The sequence below is a fragment of the Peromyscus leucopus genome, chromosome 6 (assembly GCF_004664715.2).
Source record: "Peromyscus leucopus breed LL Stock chromosome 6, UCI_PerLeu_2.1, whole genome shotgun sequence".
NCBI classification, from domain to species: Eukaryota; Metazoa; Chordata; class Mammalia; order Rodentia; family Cricetidae; genus Peromyscus; species Peromyscus leucopus.
Window position 1 is genome coordinate 96269867 of NC_051068.1, and position 17541 is coordinate 96287407.

Genomic DNA, 17541 nt, shown 5'->3' on the forward strand with positions numbered 1-17541 from the left:
TTAAGGGCTCCTGTCTTGGCCCTCCCCCAGAGGCAGGTCATAGGTAGGCATGGCAATTACCAGAAGCCTCACTAGGGGCAGTACTTCCAGGTCAAAGCTGGAACAACTACCCACTACACTACATCTCTTTCATTCTTAGCTTTTATGGCATGTAGTCCTATTCTAACAGGAGTTTCCTCTTGTCCTGGACCTTTTATCAGTCCATTCTGAGCTCTTCCCAGCTCACTGAGCAAGCTGCACTAGGAGGTCAGTATCCAGTTCCAGGGTGGTCCTTGAAGTGCCTCTCGCCCTCCCTGTTCCCTGTTTATTCACAGGCTGTAGTAGATGCTCATTTCTTTCCATTAATTTTGGCATTTAAAAATGTATGCCAACATTTGACAAATGCTGATAATTACTGAAGCATGGTGATGAGCATAAGGAATTGTGGTATACTATTTTAATTTTATACATTGCAAAAATTGTCCTAATTAAGAGTTTAAAAACAATGTGTGCCATATGGTTGAATAATTCTTCCAAGTAAAACATTCTTTGTCTCTTTTACACAATATTGTATGGTACATTTATACTTTACTGTGTGTTCATAGTCTGTCTGTGTAGATTCATCTTAACTAACATATGAACCGTCACTTCTGCTGTAGAACTTCACAATTTATTTATTCCACTACTAGTGGGTAGTTAGTTATCCCTATTCTTCCAGTACTACAGAATAGTGCTGCAGTAGACATCTGTGTAGTGTTTGTTGGGTGTTTGATTATATTAATGCCTTCTATCATAAATTATATTCATATTTGTCTTAGGGTTTGTATTGCTATGAAGAGACACCATGACTGTGGCAACTCTTATAAAGGAAAAACATTTAATTGGGATGGCTTACAATTTTCATAGTGTGACATGGTGTCATGCAGGCAGACACGATGCTGGAGCAGGAGCTGAGAGTCCTTACCTTTTGGCTCACAGGCAACAGGAAGTGGTCTTATCACATTGAGTGAAGCTTGAGCAAAGGAGACCTCAAAGCCCATCCCCTCAGTGACACACTTCCTCTAACAAGGCCATACCCACTCCAACAAAGCCATACCTCCTAATAGTGCCACTCATTATGGGGCTTATTTTCTTTCAAACCACCACAATATCCTTTGCCTATTTTATATATCATTGTCTTATAGTAGATTTTATTTTTGCATGTTTTACATAAAAGCCTTTGTTGTTATGTGTTACAAATACCTCATCCTGGTATGTCACACTCTTTTATTGTTTATAATTCCTTTGCTGCCTGATTTCTCCTTTTATTTGGTAACGTAGGGTCTTATGTAGCCAAGGCTGGCCTCAAACTCACTAAGTAGGCAAGGATAGCCTTGACCTTTTGGTCTTTACTTCTCAGGTGATTGGATTATAAGTGTGCCCATCACACAGTTTTATGCAGTGCTGGAGATCTAGCCCAGGACTCGGTGTGCTCTCTGCTAGCACTTGACCTTCTGAGCTACATCCCCAGCCCTGTCTATGGTCCTTGTTAGTTTCTAAGAAGTTTTGTGCATATTATTAAAAACTTTTTTCCCTAGCCCAGCTGTGGCAGTGCACACTTTTAATCCCAGCACTCAGAAGGCAGAGTCAGGCAGATCTCTGGAGTTCTAAGCCAACCTCGTCTAGATAGGGAATTCTAGGCCAGCAAAGACTATATAGCAAGACCCTGTCTTGACAAAACAAAACAAGACATTTCCCCTAGTTCCATGTAATGAATGCATTGTCTTGTTTTTCCTTTAAAATATTGAAAGGTTTCTGCCTATAGTTTACTTTTATGCCTGCCATATAGTGTGAGGAAGGGGCCTGGTTCTATACTCTTCTTTACAGATGGTTTCCATGCTTTTCTGTCTCGAATGTTCCCATTTTCACATTTCCTAACTGACTTAGGTTAACTATGTCACACACTGAATTTTCACATGTCTCCTCGCTTGTCTGTTTAGTAATTATTTGTGGAGTTGGGTTCCGTGTTCAAGGTGCTTCACAGGACAGAAATCCACATTCATGTGTTTGCTATGTTGGGTCTATAAGAAATATAACTATGTCTGAAAATTCACCTAAATACAAGCTGTCTTAAGACATTTCTGTGTTATATGAGAGGCAGAGACGATGATGATTACAAACATTCACCACCTTAACAGGTACCTACTGGATCCCAGATATATGCACTGGTGGTGATCCAGCTGAGAATGAGACAGCTTGGATGCTTGCTCTCCATACAGTGTATGGCACTGCTGTAAGAACCCAGGAGGAAAAGAGACAATATTTCCATGACCAAATTTAGGGTACCGTCTTTAAAGTGTATTCTTTTCACCACATTATTAGATTCATTTAGTTTGCTACAAGTTAAGGATCCTGGGGTCAACCCTACATCTGCTGGGTCTTGGAGCTGATACTCAGGGGTGTGCATGTAGGCCTCAGTCTTATGTACTCTAACATTCCTGTTCCACTTGTTTGGTGAATCGGACAGAATACGGTCTGAACATTTAAAAATAATGACGAAGTGGAACATAGAATGAAGCTGACAGTTGCTTCACCTCATCCTGTTCAACACACTACCTGCTGAACTGAAAATGGACCCTGATGATAAGCTACTTATACTTAATAAATAATGCATTTGGAGACAGAATTGTGGTGGCAAAAGGTGTTGCCAAACTGATCCCAATAAGCAGTGCAGATGAGGGCGGAATAAAATGTCACCTTTCGCCCCAGAAAGCAGTCTAAACACAGCACAAATGGAGAAGACTCAGGGAATAGTGTGGAACACTCCTACTTTGTGTCTGTATGTAACGTGATGTGTCTCAGGTTGGTGTGCAACATCACTGCTGTGTCAGTGTGCAACGTGGTGTCTCCTAGTTTGGTGTGCAATACCACTGCTGTGTCAGTGTGCAACATGGTGTCTCCCAGTTTGGTGTGCAACACCACTGCTGTGTCAGTATGTAAATCAGTTTGTCACCAAATTCATTTGCTGACAGAACAGGGTCCAGATGAAGCAGTGAAAAGCCTTGCTGTTTTGTCTTCGCTCAAAAGACTGTTGGGAAAACGGCATCAGCTTTAGAAAGGATGTGTCCTGTCTTTCAGGCTGCACCATGAAGTAAATGATACGGTACACTGGGAGGGGAAAGCAGGAGAAAGCAGGGAGCATGTGGGTGTTGACTGTTGCTTCAAGCCACAGATGCTAGCAGGAAAGGTTTTTATTTCCTTTTCCTGTGTGTGCATGTGTTTGTGTATGGAAGTGTTCATGTGTCTACACATGTGCATGTGGGGCATGTGCACATATGCATGCATGCATGTGGAGGACAGAAGTCATTGTCAGGTGTCTTTTTAACTGCATTGCATCTCAGTCAAAATAAAAAAAAAACTATTATGTGCATGAGTATATTGGCAGCATGTATGTATATGTACCACACGTGCCTGGTCCCTGTAGAGGTCAGAAGAGGATGTTGGGTCCTCTGGAACTAGAGCTATAGACAGTTGTGAGCTGCCATGGGGTGCTGGGAACCGAACCCAGGACCTTGAAAGAAAAACAGGTGCTCTTAACCACTGAGCCATCTCTCAATCCCTTCCACCTCATCTTTTTGAGATAAGGCTCCCACCACACATGGTGCTCACCAATTCAGTCAGCAGGCCGCTGCCATCCCCGTCTCTGCCTCCACATCCCCGGGCTCACACGTGTGCTCCTGTGGCTGGCCAGCTATTGTGTGGCTGCTGAGGGTTTGAAGGAAGGTCCTCACACTTGTGCAGGGAGCACTGGACTCACTGAGCCATCTCACCAGCACCATGCCTTTTCCTTGAAAGATGGTGTCTTAGTTTCTTTTCCTGTCGCTGTGAAAAGATACTCCAGCAAAAGCAACTTGAGGGAGAGTGCGTTTGTTTTAGCTCCCATGCAAGGTGCGGCAGATCACAGTGGAAAACTCAAGGCCGCAGGAGCCTGCAACAGCTGATCACATGACAGTCACAATCAGAAAGCAGAGGGATGAATGCTTTCTGAGACTCAGCTCCCCTCCATTCATACAGCCCAGGATCCCAAATGGGTAATGGTTCCACAGTGGACAAGACTTCAGCTTCTATGAATGTGATCAAGATAATCCCCCACAGGAATGCCCAGAGGTCCATCTCCAAGGTAATCCCAGATTCTGTCAAATTGGCAATTAATACTAACAGTCAAAGATGGAGTGGACCATATGTAGGGTGAAGATGGCTTTTAAATTTATTTTTAATTAAAATGTAACTGTTAATTCTCCCCTCCCTTCAAGCCCTCCCATATAATCTCCATACATATCCCACCCCTTGACTCTCTCTTGAATTCATGGCTTATTTTTCTTTAAGGGATTCATCCCCTTCATCCCCACAAAAGGCTAACTCTCCTTAAGGACACAGTTGTTTTTGTTTTTGTTGTTGTTTGTTTTGGTTTTATTTTGTTTTGTTTTTTGCATAGAGGTTGCATTCACATAGTAGACGGCAGCAGTAGGCAGTGTTGTGGGACCGCAATGCTGAATCTTTTGGAATAAGTATTTCCACAGCAGTGAGAGTGGAAGAGAGATGTCACCAGTGGCCCAAAGCCAGGACAGCTCCGGGAAAGCTCGGAAGTGAGGTCTAATTTGTATTCTCATTTTAGACTCTAAAAGCACAAGGTGAGGCAGGCAAGCACGATCTTACAAAAACACACATGGTAGTCAGCAGGTTGTTAAGGGCAATGACCCATCATTTCGTCTGTTTCTCCAGGTCATTTTGTTCTGGTAGCAAGTGAAGCCAGGCTTGACAAATGGGTAGTGCAAGCTGTGTTTGAAGCAGACCACTGATAAATCAGTATTGAAAATTATCTTTTCTACCGTATTCTACTTAGTAGCATAATGATGTGGAGGCATGAGACATTTAGAGAATGACAGAGTAGCACAAGTATTATGAGCAAGGTTATGGGGCCTGTGGTTTGTTCAGTGGATGGAGAAGAGAAAAGCAGGAAAACCCTGGCCTTCTGGGTTTGTGAATCTTTCCTTTGTTTGGTAATGGAAACCACCAAAGTTTTCTGGGCCTTGAAGTATGTTCAAAGAGCATTTTCACAATAGGGGTCATTGGGGACATTTAGGAGAGGTCTGAAGGAGGAAAACAAATGGGTAAAGGTATTTTATAAGTTTGAAATTGCATGAACCTCCCCCCACACACAACTCTTATGTCTCTCTTATGCATTTTTCTGGAATGAATCAAAATTGTTTTTACCAATGATCAAGACCCACAGTGGTAGGAACTGGAAGGTTGTGTGCAAGGACCCTAATTTCATATTTTTATACTGGAGGGAGACTGGTTATATGGATGCTGTAATAAAGGAGATAGGAGGTAGCAAAGGAGAGGAGAAAGGAAACTCTGGAGTAGCAGCCAGAAGTTCATAGGATATAATAGAAGTTGGGATGCGGCCAGCAAGACTAGAATCTTGGAGGGAGGATGTTGAACCTTTTGTTTACAAATCATTTTTTCTACTCTGGCCTGCTCCTTCTAGATATTGCTTACCATCCATGAAGCTCTCTTTTATGCTTAAATAGCATAGTAGATACTCCTAAGTGCTCTTACGTGATTAAAGTGTGTGCTCTGTCCCCAGGTGGTGGGTGCAGTTAAGAATTTGGGGCTTTTTGGAGAACAGTGGTTATTCTAAATGGAGATCAACAGTTAATTTTTCCTTCTGTCATTTGGAATCCTTTTATCTGCAGAGTATAAGATAAAGACAGATAATTAAAGATCAGAGGGACAGATTAGGATAGCCAGCATTTTCTATGCTTTAGAAGAAATGGGAGATTCTTTGAATGTGAGTAAGAGGGAAACTGCTTGCCAGTATGTCCCATGTCCAGCTGACTTGGTCTTTAAGCTTCGCTGGATCTGGTGGTCTTCTTGTTTGAAGTGTCTGAGGAAGCTACTCTCTTTTTTATTTAGGTAAGTTTAGTACAAGGCATATAGTCAGTTATTCGTTCTTCAAACAAGCTTCAAGTTTTGATTTTCTGGATTCAGGGCTTTGGCTCAATTCTCCCTTAATCATAAAACACTGAAATTCGCTGGAGCAGTGGTCAGGCCCTAAGAAGTTCTTTTGAATTTCATTTGGAGATGCAGGAAAATAGGTTAGCTTAATTTAAGGCCTCCTTGGATGAGACCAGATTTCATATGTGATTATGTTCCCTATCTACTTTCCTGTCATCCAGCACGGAGCCTCTGTGTATGTAGAGATATGCACACTGGCCCGGTTTGGCTCCTGTTCTTGAAGTGGTGACATGAACCAGCACTATAGAGCAGTGGTGTGTGGACAATGAACGTGCTTGGTATCTGCTGTGTGGTTTGTTAGACTGATGAAAACTCTTGAGGTTTGTTTAATCTTTCAAAGTCATCACAGCTTTGTATCAGAACAGTCTAGAGGAGATGGCCTAGGCAGGATGAGCCCAAATTCTGTTGTTTTAGCTACTCGGCCTTACTCATTTCAGATACAGCGTCTTCATGGGTTTTATGGGTACTTCACTGGAGAAAGGACAGAGTTCTAGAAACCAACTCCCACCCCTCATAGGTCTCTTATACACTGTCACATGTCCAAGATGCAGGTCTATGGAGTATGACGAGGACAACTGATGCTCATGAATCACAGTTTAAAGGTTCTCTCTCCTCTCCACCCCCTTTTTACTTGTTGCTGCTTCTTTTGTCTGGTCTGGAACTCTCTGTGTAGACCACAGGTTTCAAACTCATAGACCTGCCTGCCTCTGCCTCCCCAGTGCTGGGATTAAAGGGGTACATCATCATGCCCCCCTCCACATTTTTTTCTAGTGTTTAAACAATGACATTTGAGGATATGGGTACACTACCAGCAATTTGAAGTAGAAGCTGAAGTAGATTAATTTTTTAAAAATTTTCTTTTGAGAAGTTTGTGGTATAAAATATCTGCTTTTGCTATTTCTTATTCTAAATCATTACTACAAAGTACTATGAAATGACCTTGTGTCTACAATGGCACAGGAATACAACCGAGAGAAAAGTTTCTGACTTTTAATCCCCGGTAACTGCCCATGTTGATAACAAGTACAATTCTGGAAGAATTAAGCGTGTGAAACAGCACTCTCTCATTTCTGTAAGTACTCCAAATTTAATTTGCGCAAGAATATCATTTTACCTGGTTTTATCTTTTTGACTTTTTGCCTGGAAATACCAGAGCAGCTACAAATGGCAGAGATTACTGCTCTGCATGAAGGACTCTGTAAATACTTCTAAGTAGAAAGACTAATCCCAGAGGTAATGAGAGTTATGTTTAAAAACTGGTGTATCAAATGCATTCTCCACAATCTCCTGTATAATAGAGTTCTGAAGAACATGGTCTTTGCTGAGACCCATAGCACTTATCATACCAAAGCCATTCCTACATATATATGTCAGGGACAGTGCAAGGTCCCAGTAAGATGACTCCTTCTGTAGCAATGGCAAAAGTTTATATAGGCAACTTCAGTAAAGGACTTTCTGAGTTTAATCGAGACACCAGAGAAAAAGCAGATTCTAGTGGTAGTGATGTGCACAGGCTGATATAAGACACTATGATTTTTGAGAGATGACTCCATGTAGAGAAGAAACACAAATGTTCTCTACATATGACCCTAAAACCTAAACGAATTCTTTTAGTTCTAGTAATTTGTTCTTATTCATCTTAATGACAGAATATCAGAGAAACTGGGATTATTAATACTACATTTCCTGAGCTGCCTGGTCTCAGATCCTCTCTTGCACAAACTTGTTTGGGAGTTTCATCCAATTGTCATTTGTGGGCAGTTGAAGGAATTTCAACAAACAACCCAATGACGTGTCAGCCAAAACTTAAAATGTTTGCTTTAAATTTTTTTTTTTAAAATACAACATCTAACAATATAACACAAATTCAGCTAAGCTAGAAAGACTAAAATACATGAAAGGGGCTGGAGAGATGGCTCAGAGGTTAAGAGCCCTGCTTGTTCTTCCAAAGGTCCTGAGTTCAATTCCCAGCAACCACATAGTGGCTCACAACCATCTGTAATGAGATCTGGTGCCCTCTTCTGGCTTGCAGGGGTATGTGCAGACAGAACACTGTATACATAATAAATAAATAAATAAATCTTTAAAAGAAAAAAATACATGAAAAAATTTTTCATTACATTTTCTGGAGAAGGCTTGAGTCACACATATCTTTGACATCCAGAAATATACCAGGGCAAGGCTTCCTCCCTGAAGTACATAATAACATCCACGAGGAAGACTGGCTGTAGTAGACAGATACTTGATTGGAAAACTAGTCAAGATTTTTATCAGATGTCCCTCAGATCTCAAGCCTAATAGTCCATTCTAAGAGTAACTGGAGTTTGAGCTGGGAAGACGATCAGTCTAATAAAAGATAAAATGCTTGCCTCGTGTCTCAGTTAGGGTTTCTGTTGCTGTGAAGAGATACCATGGTCACAGCAGCTCTTATAAAGAAAACATTTCATTGGGGCTGGCTTACAGTTAAGAGGTTTAGTCCATTATCATTATGGTGGACATGATGGTGTGCAGTCAGGCATGGTACTGGAGAGGTAGCTGAGTTCTACATCTCATGAAGGCAACAGAAAGCAAACTAACATACTGGAAATGGCTTGAGCATGTATGAGAGCTCAAAGCTTGCCTCCACAACACACATTTCCTCCAATAAGGCCACACCCACTCCAACGAAGCCACACACACCTCCCAATAGTGCTATTCCTTATGAGCGTATGGGGGCCAATTACATTGAAACTACCACACCTCATAAGCATGAGGACCCAAGTTCAAATTCCAAGAACCCATAAAAAGCATGCTTGTATACCAAGGATGGAGAGACTGCAGGCAGATCCCGGGAGCTGACTCATCAGATCACTGTCCTCGAGGCCCAGGCCAATATGAGACATTGTTAAACAAGAGGGAGGCACCCAAGGAATAAGGCTCAAGGTTGCCCTCTGACAGGAACTTCTTGTTTTTTTTTTTTTTGTTTTGGTTTTTTGAGACAGGGTTTCTCTGTGTAGCTTTGTGCCTTTCCTGGATCTCGCTCTGTAGACCAGGCTGGACTGAACTCACAAAGATCCGCCTGCCTCTGCCTCCCTAGTGAGTGCTGGGATTAAAGGCGTGTGCCACCACCACCGGCCTGACAGGAACTTCTTAAACACGTCAACAGCACAGGGACTAACCCCAGTATCAAAAGACATGAGTACACATAGATAAAGGAGACAATCAGCTGAGCTCACAGATTCATAGAGAATTTTTCCAGCTATACTTCAGACAGTGAGCTAATATCACACAGATATTATCCCAGAACATACAAGGAGTTGCAGAAATTAAATACCAAGTGGGCAAATGAACTGAGCAGTGTTTTTGTTTGTTTTGTTTTTGTTTCCTTGAGACAGAGTTTCTCTGTGTAACAGTCCTGGGTAGCCACCCTGGAACTTGAACTTGCTTTGTATACCAGGTTGGCCTTGAACTCACAGAGCTCCACCTGCCTCTGCCTTCGAGTGCTGGGATTAAAGGCGTGCGCCACCATGCCCTGTGAACTGAACAGTTTTTTTAAAAAAGGAAAAACAAACAAACAAACACTAGCCATCAAGGAAACGCAAGACTACGTTGAGATAACCCCCAACTCTCGTCAGAATGGCTATCATCAACAAACCTGACAACAAATGCTCGAGAGGATGTAAAGAGAAAAGAACCCTTAGCCACTGTTGGTGTGGGTGCAGATTAATACAGACACTGTGGAGGTCAGTTTGGAGATTTCTCACAAAATCAAGTAGAGAACATGTCCCAGGTATTTCACTCCGGGGCATATACCCAGATAACTTCATACCCTACCATAGAGATATGTCCACCCCCATGTTCATTGCTGCTCCATTCCCTACAGCAACAAATTGGAATCAATCCATCTATAGTTATCCATCAACAGATGAATGGATATCTGTTGTGTGACTCAATCGTTCTTTTAGTCTTAATTATGGATTTTTATTTTTGATGATGGATAAGTACATAAAGATGTATTTGATACTGAAAGTCCAATTTGAAAAAGTCCAGTGTGAAGCTCCATAGCTTCAGAATTGTTATTCAAATAATTGAGATGTATAGACTTTGGGTCTGGTTAATTTTGGTGCATTATCTATCTACCTATCTATCTATCTATCTATGTTTCCTTTCTTTCTACTTTTTTTTTTTTTTTTTTTTTTTTTTTTTTGGAGGTAGGGTCTATGTAGTCTTGGCTGTCCTGGAACTAGCTATGTAGACCAGGATGGCCTTGAACTCTGCCTCTGCCTCCCCAGTGCTGGAATTAAAGGTATGTGCGGCCAACACTGGCCCTGGTGTGTAGTTTTTTTATTTGCATTTTTTAAACAGTCTAGAAAATTTTAAGATAAATTTATTGTAAAATATTTATTTTACATTTTGAAATGAATCTGCAAAAGCGTACTCGGTATAAGAGTGAAAAACTCTCTGAACTTTAAAGATATATAGATTCAAGTTGAAAATGGAGAGTGATCAGGAACCTCAGAGATTTATGCAGTTGATGGCTGCATAATTATACAAGATGGTCAGAGCCTTATTTAGGGCCGATAGTAAGGTTTAAACCTCTCCTAACACAGAGTAAATGGGGGGGGGGCATATTTTAAAAAGGCAGCCAGGAGTTAATTCCAGCCTCTAGGAGATTTCTACCGGAAAACTACTGAAAATAAATGCTTTAAACTCAAGTGGAGGTCTTGGAAACTGGGACTTTCATGTTTTGTTAAGGAAAAAAAAATGTTTTTAGCATTGAAAAATTAATGTTAACATTTCTCCCCAGCAGTTAGATGCCAGTGTGAAATATGCAGACAGTTGATTAAAAACCAGGGTTAGTGTTCGGCAGGCAAAAAGAAAAGACTGGAAGGGTTGAAAAACTGTGATTGTGAACTTGAACGTGGTGGAGCACACCTGGAATATCAGCACGGTGTAGGCTGAGGCAGGAGGATTGGTGCAAGTCTGGGGCTCAATATACTGAATTCCCTGCTAGCCTTGCTATAGAGTGAGATCCTGTCTTAAAATAACAATACAAAATCAAATGCTAATCAACTCTGAAAGGTGTTGAAGATGCTCTAAGATCAGCTAAGATTGTATTCTTTATGTAAAAATGAGAACATATCCACCCCATTAGTATGCAAGCTTGCTTTCATCTTTAGTATGTGGCAAAGTTATATGCACACAAAAGAATTGTTTAAAACAAATTTATGACTTACTACCACTAAATGTTTATTTTTATATTCCTGCATACCTGGGGTCATAAAAGTTCCAGAAGCCCTGGTTCTGCTGTAAGTAGAAGTCAGGACCGGAACAAGCAGCTGTAATCTTCAATGAGGAGGAAGTAACCAGGCGGGTTGGCTAGGATATTCTGGGCCTGGAAGTATCGTCTTAGGAGTATCTGCTATCTACACAATGCAGTTTAAACAGTAAACTAAATAATGTTTAAGACTGATGAAGAGTGCAAAAAAAGAAAAGTGAACGTACAATGATTAAGTACACCGAGAATAGGAGGGTTGCAAGGAGAGGTGGGTTGCAATATAAATATTAGGGTGTCTAAGTAGGCTTTATGGAAGTGGCATCCAAGTAAAGAAGTAACAAAATACAGTGAGTATGCACTGATATAGTTTGGTTGCACTTGACCCACACCGGTAGTAACTGAGGCTTTTTTCTGGGGTTAAGGTGGGTTGCACTAGCTCAGGGACACAGGTAGGTAGGTTAGCCATGTTTATGCATCCATGCAGCAAGTGAACATGGCAAATCAGGATAGAAATTCCGCGCTGTTTCTATTGGAGCCTTTCCCATTTGGTAAGGGATTAACATCCTGATGCTTGGTCCTTCCTTATTTTCCACTCCTTCTCCACATTTGCTACTTCCCAGGAAATAGTCTTCTAGACTTAGTGAAGTAAGAGGATAGATAGCACCGGGCTTCAGGGGGTGGGAAGCAGAGAAGTGGAAAGATGGTTTGCAGAAGGACATGACTTGGAATAAGATTTGTTATATTTTAACATTACTAGCTGTCAATCATCAATTTTCATTATCTGAAAAAAAGCCTCACATCTGGCTCTTCCCTTTTAGGTATGGTAACAACACGCGGAGCTATGCAGTTCGAGTTGGGGATTACCACACTTTGGTGCCAGAGGAGTTTGAAGAAGAAATAGGGGTTCAGCAGATTGTGATTCATAGGAACTACCGGCCGGACAGCAGTGACTATGACATTGCCCTGGTTAGATTACAAGGACCAGGGGAGCAATGTGCCAGACTAAGCACCCATGTTTTGCCAGCCTGTTTACCTCTCTGGAGAGAGAGGCCACAGAAAACAGCCTCCAATTGTCACATAACAGGATGGGGAGACACAGGTAACATAAAAAACAAAGAAACAAACTAGGAAAACTGGGCAGCTTCCTGTCTGGTGTCTACATTTTAGGATGTGCAGCAGTAGGAGCTTAGATGGACCTAAGTTTGATGCTTGAAGTCTGCCAGCTGTGAAATGTACACATGAGCCTAGATTTACATCCTGAGAGTGTTGGTTCAAATTCCAGTGTCAGCACAAGCTGATAGAACTCACCTGCCAGCAGAGTAGAAAGTGTTCTACAACTCTTAGTCACCCAGGCCAGTGAGAGGACAGCCAAGGGATTTAAAGACCCCAGCCCAAGAATTCCATCTAGAATCCGATGTAGTTTCGAAAGCTCTCCACAAGATTGAAGTAGTGGGCCCAGTAAAGGGCTTTGGTGTTCGTTCTCTTTGCCAGGGAACCACCATTAAGCTGACTTTTAAGATTTCCTAAAATTTGGCCAGAAAAGAGCAAAGCTTCAGTGGAGGGAGACTAAAGTCGAAGAAAGAGAAGCACTGAAATGTCTCCCTCATCCTTTCTGCTCCCAGCCTCTAAGCAGTGGTAGTAGTATTCAACATGGGTTCTTAGGTAAAGGGAGCAGCTTCAGTTGGCTGTATTGCTGTGGAGACAAACTAGTGCACATCAAGTAGCAGATACTCTACTACAGGCCTAAAAATAGACCAAGGTATCACTAGGATCAGGTGCTCAATTAAAAAATGAGTATGAAGAGCCGGGCGGTGGTGGCGCACGCCTTTAATCCCAGCACTCGGGAGGCAGAGGCAGGCGGATCTCTGTGAGTTCGAGGCCAGCCTGGGCTACCAAGTGAGCTCCAGGAAAGGCGCAAAACTACGCAGAGAAACCCTGTCTTGAAAAACCAAAAAAAAAAAAAAAAAAAAAAAAAAATGAGTATGAAGAAATCTTTAGGTTGGTGGTTTTCTATCAAGAAAATTCACTGATAATCACACTCTTGAAAAAAGTGTCCAGCAAGTGTATTTTTCGCAGGTGTTGGAAATGTGCTTTGCATGTACCAACAAACCTCACTATGAAGTAAGCTAAACTTGCCTGTTTCTTCACAGCACTAACAATCCCTCTGAGAAGGCTGCTGTTTCCAACTGTGATTTCTTTCAGATTATTTGCTTTCCTTTGGATACATCCAATGACCAGGACAGTGTTATTTTCTAGGATGGCCTAGTTACTCCCAGTTAGTAGACTGAGAACATGGAGGACATTAGCAGTTGTACATTTAAGTCGTTCCACAAATAATGGCCTATCAGGAGGCAGACTCTATGAATACCAGTGGTGTGACTTACGCCTGTTTATATGGGAAGTTATGTGCATTTATATTTCTAACCATCCTTATATACATACTGTCACATCCCTATGTTAAACAGCTCCCATCCTAGTTACTTAGAAGTATCCCCATTTTGAAATCCCGTCAGTGCTGCAGTGTTTTAGGATGACTAAATGGTCAGTGTTAAACGGACCATTAGCTGAAATCTCTAACTCAGTTTTCTTTGGTCTGAGCAGGGCGTGCTTACTCCAGAACTCTACAACAAGCGGCTGTGCCTTTACTCCCCAAGAGGTTTTGTAAAGAGCGCTACAAGGCTCTATTTACCGGGAGAATGCTCTGTGCTGGAGACCTCCAAGAAAACAACCGTGTGGACAGCTGCCAGGGAGACAGTGGAGGACCACTTATGTGCGAAAGACCCGATGAGACCTGGGTTGTATATGGGGTGACTTCCTGGGGGTATGGCTGTGGAATCAAAGACACTCCAGGTGTTTATACCAGAGTCCCTGCCTTTGTACCTTGGATAAAAAGCATCACCAAACTGTAATTTATGGAAAGCTCAAGAAGAGTAAAGAAAACTGATGGGAAGTACCCAGTCTCTGTATTTGGCAACAAGCCAGGGAAGACAACACCTGGAGCCCGAGATCCCTCCTCCAGCAGTTTTGGGGTACAGGCACTTCAGTGTAATGCTGAGATTTACCATCTTTGCCTATTGTAATTTTTGTAAGTTTATAAATTTGACCTAAACTACTTAAAACCAGATCTTACCTACACTAAGACTGGCATATCAAGTTTGATAACCTTTTGTAACATATTATCTTCTTAGCATTTGTTAAATCATGAAATCAGGGGACAGAATGGGACAAACTTAAAAAGCTGAGGTAGATCAAGTCATTTACTTAACCATTTACTCACAAGTACGTTAGTAACAAGCCCAAGGACATGTTTTAGCCACCTATAAGCTACTACCAAATCCTCATTTCCCCAAAATACAGTAAGCAGGTTATCACTTGAATTTTACTAGTGTTTGGACTATGGTAGAAGAGTGCCATCTACTGGCACTTTCGAGTAAGCCTACAGATTTCTCAAGACTAACCAGTCACATCCCATTTTACACATGCAATAAAAAAATATGCGTACATCCTAAAAACGAGGCATACACACATGACCGTACAACTTAATGACAACTTGGGAAGTCATGGAGATCTTACAGTGGTCCATTTCAAATGGGAAAGCAGGCTAAGAAGGATGGAGGGTAGTGCTGATGGATCCCTTCTCCTCTATGGTTCCCAAGATGCTATCATACTCTTGAACATGAGTATTGTCAGAGCCTTCTCAAATCCCAAACTCATTAATATGGTGAGGTTGCTACCCACTCTGATATGGCTGTAAATAACCATTAGGTATCTGTTGTCACAAAGCATGCCCCACCCACCAAATGGTGCTGTACTCTTCACTTCGGGGGTGCTTGAAGGCCTTGTCTTTTTAAAACCCCATCCTCATATGGCACTAGCTTACAGACGGGCTTGGGGAGCAATGTACATTTTCTGTAAAGGAAACTTCACACTGGTTGCCTGTGTAATTAAGTCACACTCTTGAAGGTTATCCCAGTAACTATGCAAATGTCCCCTGTATGAGAACTCTCAGTCTCCAGAAATAAACAGTACACACTCTTATTACCCATCAACCAAGCTTTATTTGGCTTATGAATGACTTTATATAAAATAAAGGTCAGGACCGTATAGTGCCATATTAATATTAAAAGTACTCATTTCCAAAACTTAAATGTGAAGATCACTTGTAAGGTGCCTGGAAGATCTCAACCACTTTTATTTTGCTTTTAAACAATACCTGCAAGAAAAGAAAACCAATCATTACAGAATGTCTGTGTACTTCCCTCACAGTCCTGAGGCCCTATCAGCTCAGCGACTTTCTACACAATTGGCCATTATCTAAGTTACATAATATCAGACCAAGTGCAAACAAACTGCGCCTAATCGTAATAACGGCTTTCTCAACACCCAGAACCCCGAAAACATTCAAAAGACGAAACTTACCTTAACGGGTCTTCCATCACCCAGCGGCAATAAACTCAGGTTACCTAAAAACATACATTTCAACAGTTTAGTAAGCATGTCCAACCTCCTGGCACCGCGCCGACTCTTAACAACTTAGAATGTTGCTTGTTCAAGTCAGAATCTGATACCAATTAAATGGTGACAGCTTTGCCAATAACAAGAACATGCTCTACCATGGCTAGGAAGGGAGACTGCCACAGCCGGCAGGTCCCAAAGATACATGGAGTTCCACAACCCAGCAGCTTAACTCCCAAGGGTGTCACTCACCATCGGATCACACAGTAGCGGTCCTCGGCGTGGCGCCGCCTAACCCGGGATCGGCTTCACACGGCCGTGGCAGCCTGTGCTCGCCCTCACCATGCTCCTGCGGTGCTGACGGCCAGCGGCGGCCATAGTAGCCTGTGCTCGCTCTCACCACGCTCCTGCGGTGCTGACGGCCAGCGGCGGCCGTAGTAGCCTGTGCTCGCCCTCACCATACTCTTGCGGTGCTGACGGCCAGCGGCGGCCGTAGTAGCCTGTGCTCGCCCTCACCACGCTCCTGCGGTGCTGACGGCCAGAGGCCTGCATTGCAACGGCCTCGTGCCTCCCGCATCCTGGCCGCTCTCAAATGCGGGCCTAACGGTCCCTTCGGCGTGGGGATTGCACAAGCCACAAAGCAAAGTGTCCCGGGAGCAGCAAAAGGGACTTCAACGCGCTGCGTGTGCGCTTTTATAGTCCCGGTGACGCTTTCCCGAGAGCCTCCGCGCGAGAGGCGTGGCCTAGGCGCCCTGCCCCGACCTCTTCCGGGCCCGGTCGCTTTGATTGGCTTCGGCGTCCGGGACCCGAGGGGCGGGTCATGAGGTGGGTGGGTGGAAGGAGGTACACAAAGCCCCAGCCAGAACTCTCGCGCTGTCTGAAGTCTCGTCGTGGCGCAGAGATTTGTGCCTCCTGGCAGCGTTCTTTAGCAGGTCCAGCTTCCGGGCACTGCGGCCTCCCGACACGTCACTTCCGGTGGCGCACTCCTGGCCCCCCCCCCCTCCGGGAGCTGTCCGCGTCGCCTTTGCCCTCGCCGGGGTTCCGGTTTCCGCTGGCTCAGGCCCCCCTCAGCTGCCCCTTTCCGCCTGATCTCGTGAGGGTTTTCGCGCGGCACCGCGTACCGGAGGCTTCTCGAACACAGAGACCCGGAAGTCGTGGGCCGCGCGAGCGTCGGTGGCGCGCAGACCCTCCTCCAACCGTGTTTCCTGGAGGGAGGGACGCAGCTCTCCCCTCCCGGCTGCAGTCCGTGGAGTCGCCTTGGTCCAGGCGGGGAAGGGATCTCCCTCCGAGGAATGCCCACTTAGCCACACCAGCCTCGCCCCCGCCTGTATTCCGGTTTGAGAGAGCGTAGAGGGCCCCGGGGAAACCTGTAGTGATGGACCGTTTGAGGCGGCAGTTGCTGTCATGGAGAAGGTTACAAAGCCCCGAGGGAGAGCCGCAAAAGCTTCAGGGGGTCACTCACTCCATGCCTGGAGGGATGGAGTTAGTTAGAGCAATTCTGTGCTGGAGTCCCAGTGAACAAACCTGGAACGTTTGCCTTTGAAGGACCTGGAGGTGTTCATAAAGCTCACCGAGTTCACACAGTCTCTCACTTTACTCCACACATCATTAATGATCCGAAAGAACTAAACAAGGCTTAACTACCTAAGCACGGTCGAGGGCTTTGCCCAAACACACTTCATTAAACTCTAGGGTAGATGCAGAGTCTGTGTTAGTCCCCGGAGCTGGGAAGTCTGAGATGAAGGGCCTGGCCTGTAGATGATAGTCTGCGTCTAATCGTGGGTTTTTCC

At 43.6% G+C, this 17541-nt stretch overlaps 1 protein-coding gene, 1 long non-coding RNA gene and 1 other non-coding gene across 3 annotated transcripts in view; 1 reads left to right on the plus strand and 2 right to left on the minus strand.

Moving 5' to 3' along the window:
• Prss12 (serine protease 12) overlaps positions 1–15229 on the plus strand; it is a 62222-nt gene extending 46993 nt beyond the window's left edge. Inside the window, exons 10-11 of the mRNA XM_028881472.2 lie at positions 12115–12395; positions 13898–15229. Of these exons, the coding sequence (XP_028737305.1) occupies positions 12115–12395; positions 13898–14205 (589 nt within the window). The 3' untranslated portion in view covers positions 14206–15229. The remainder of the gene's footprint in view (positions 1–12114; positions 12396–13897) is intronic.
• A 105-nt stretch (positions 15230–15334) lies between these two features.
• LOC119088220 lies at positions 15335–16429 on the minus strand. Its single transcript, XR_005091841.1, has 3 exons — positions 16004–16429; positions 15716–15759; positions 15335–15509 (listed from the first exon to the last, which is right to left on the minus strand). It is a non-coding gene; the product is annotated as an uncharacterized LOC119088220 (long non-coding RNA).
• On the minus strand, positions 15833–15962 carry LOC114701389. The gene has a single exon (XR_003735817.1). It is a non-coding gene; the product is annotated as a small nucleolar RNA SNORA24 (small nucleolar RNA).
• Positions 16430–17541: the final 1112 nt, after the last annotated feature.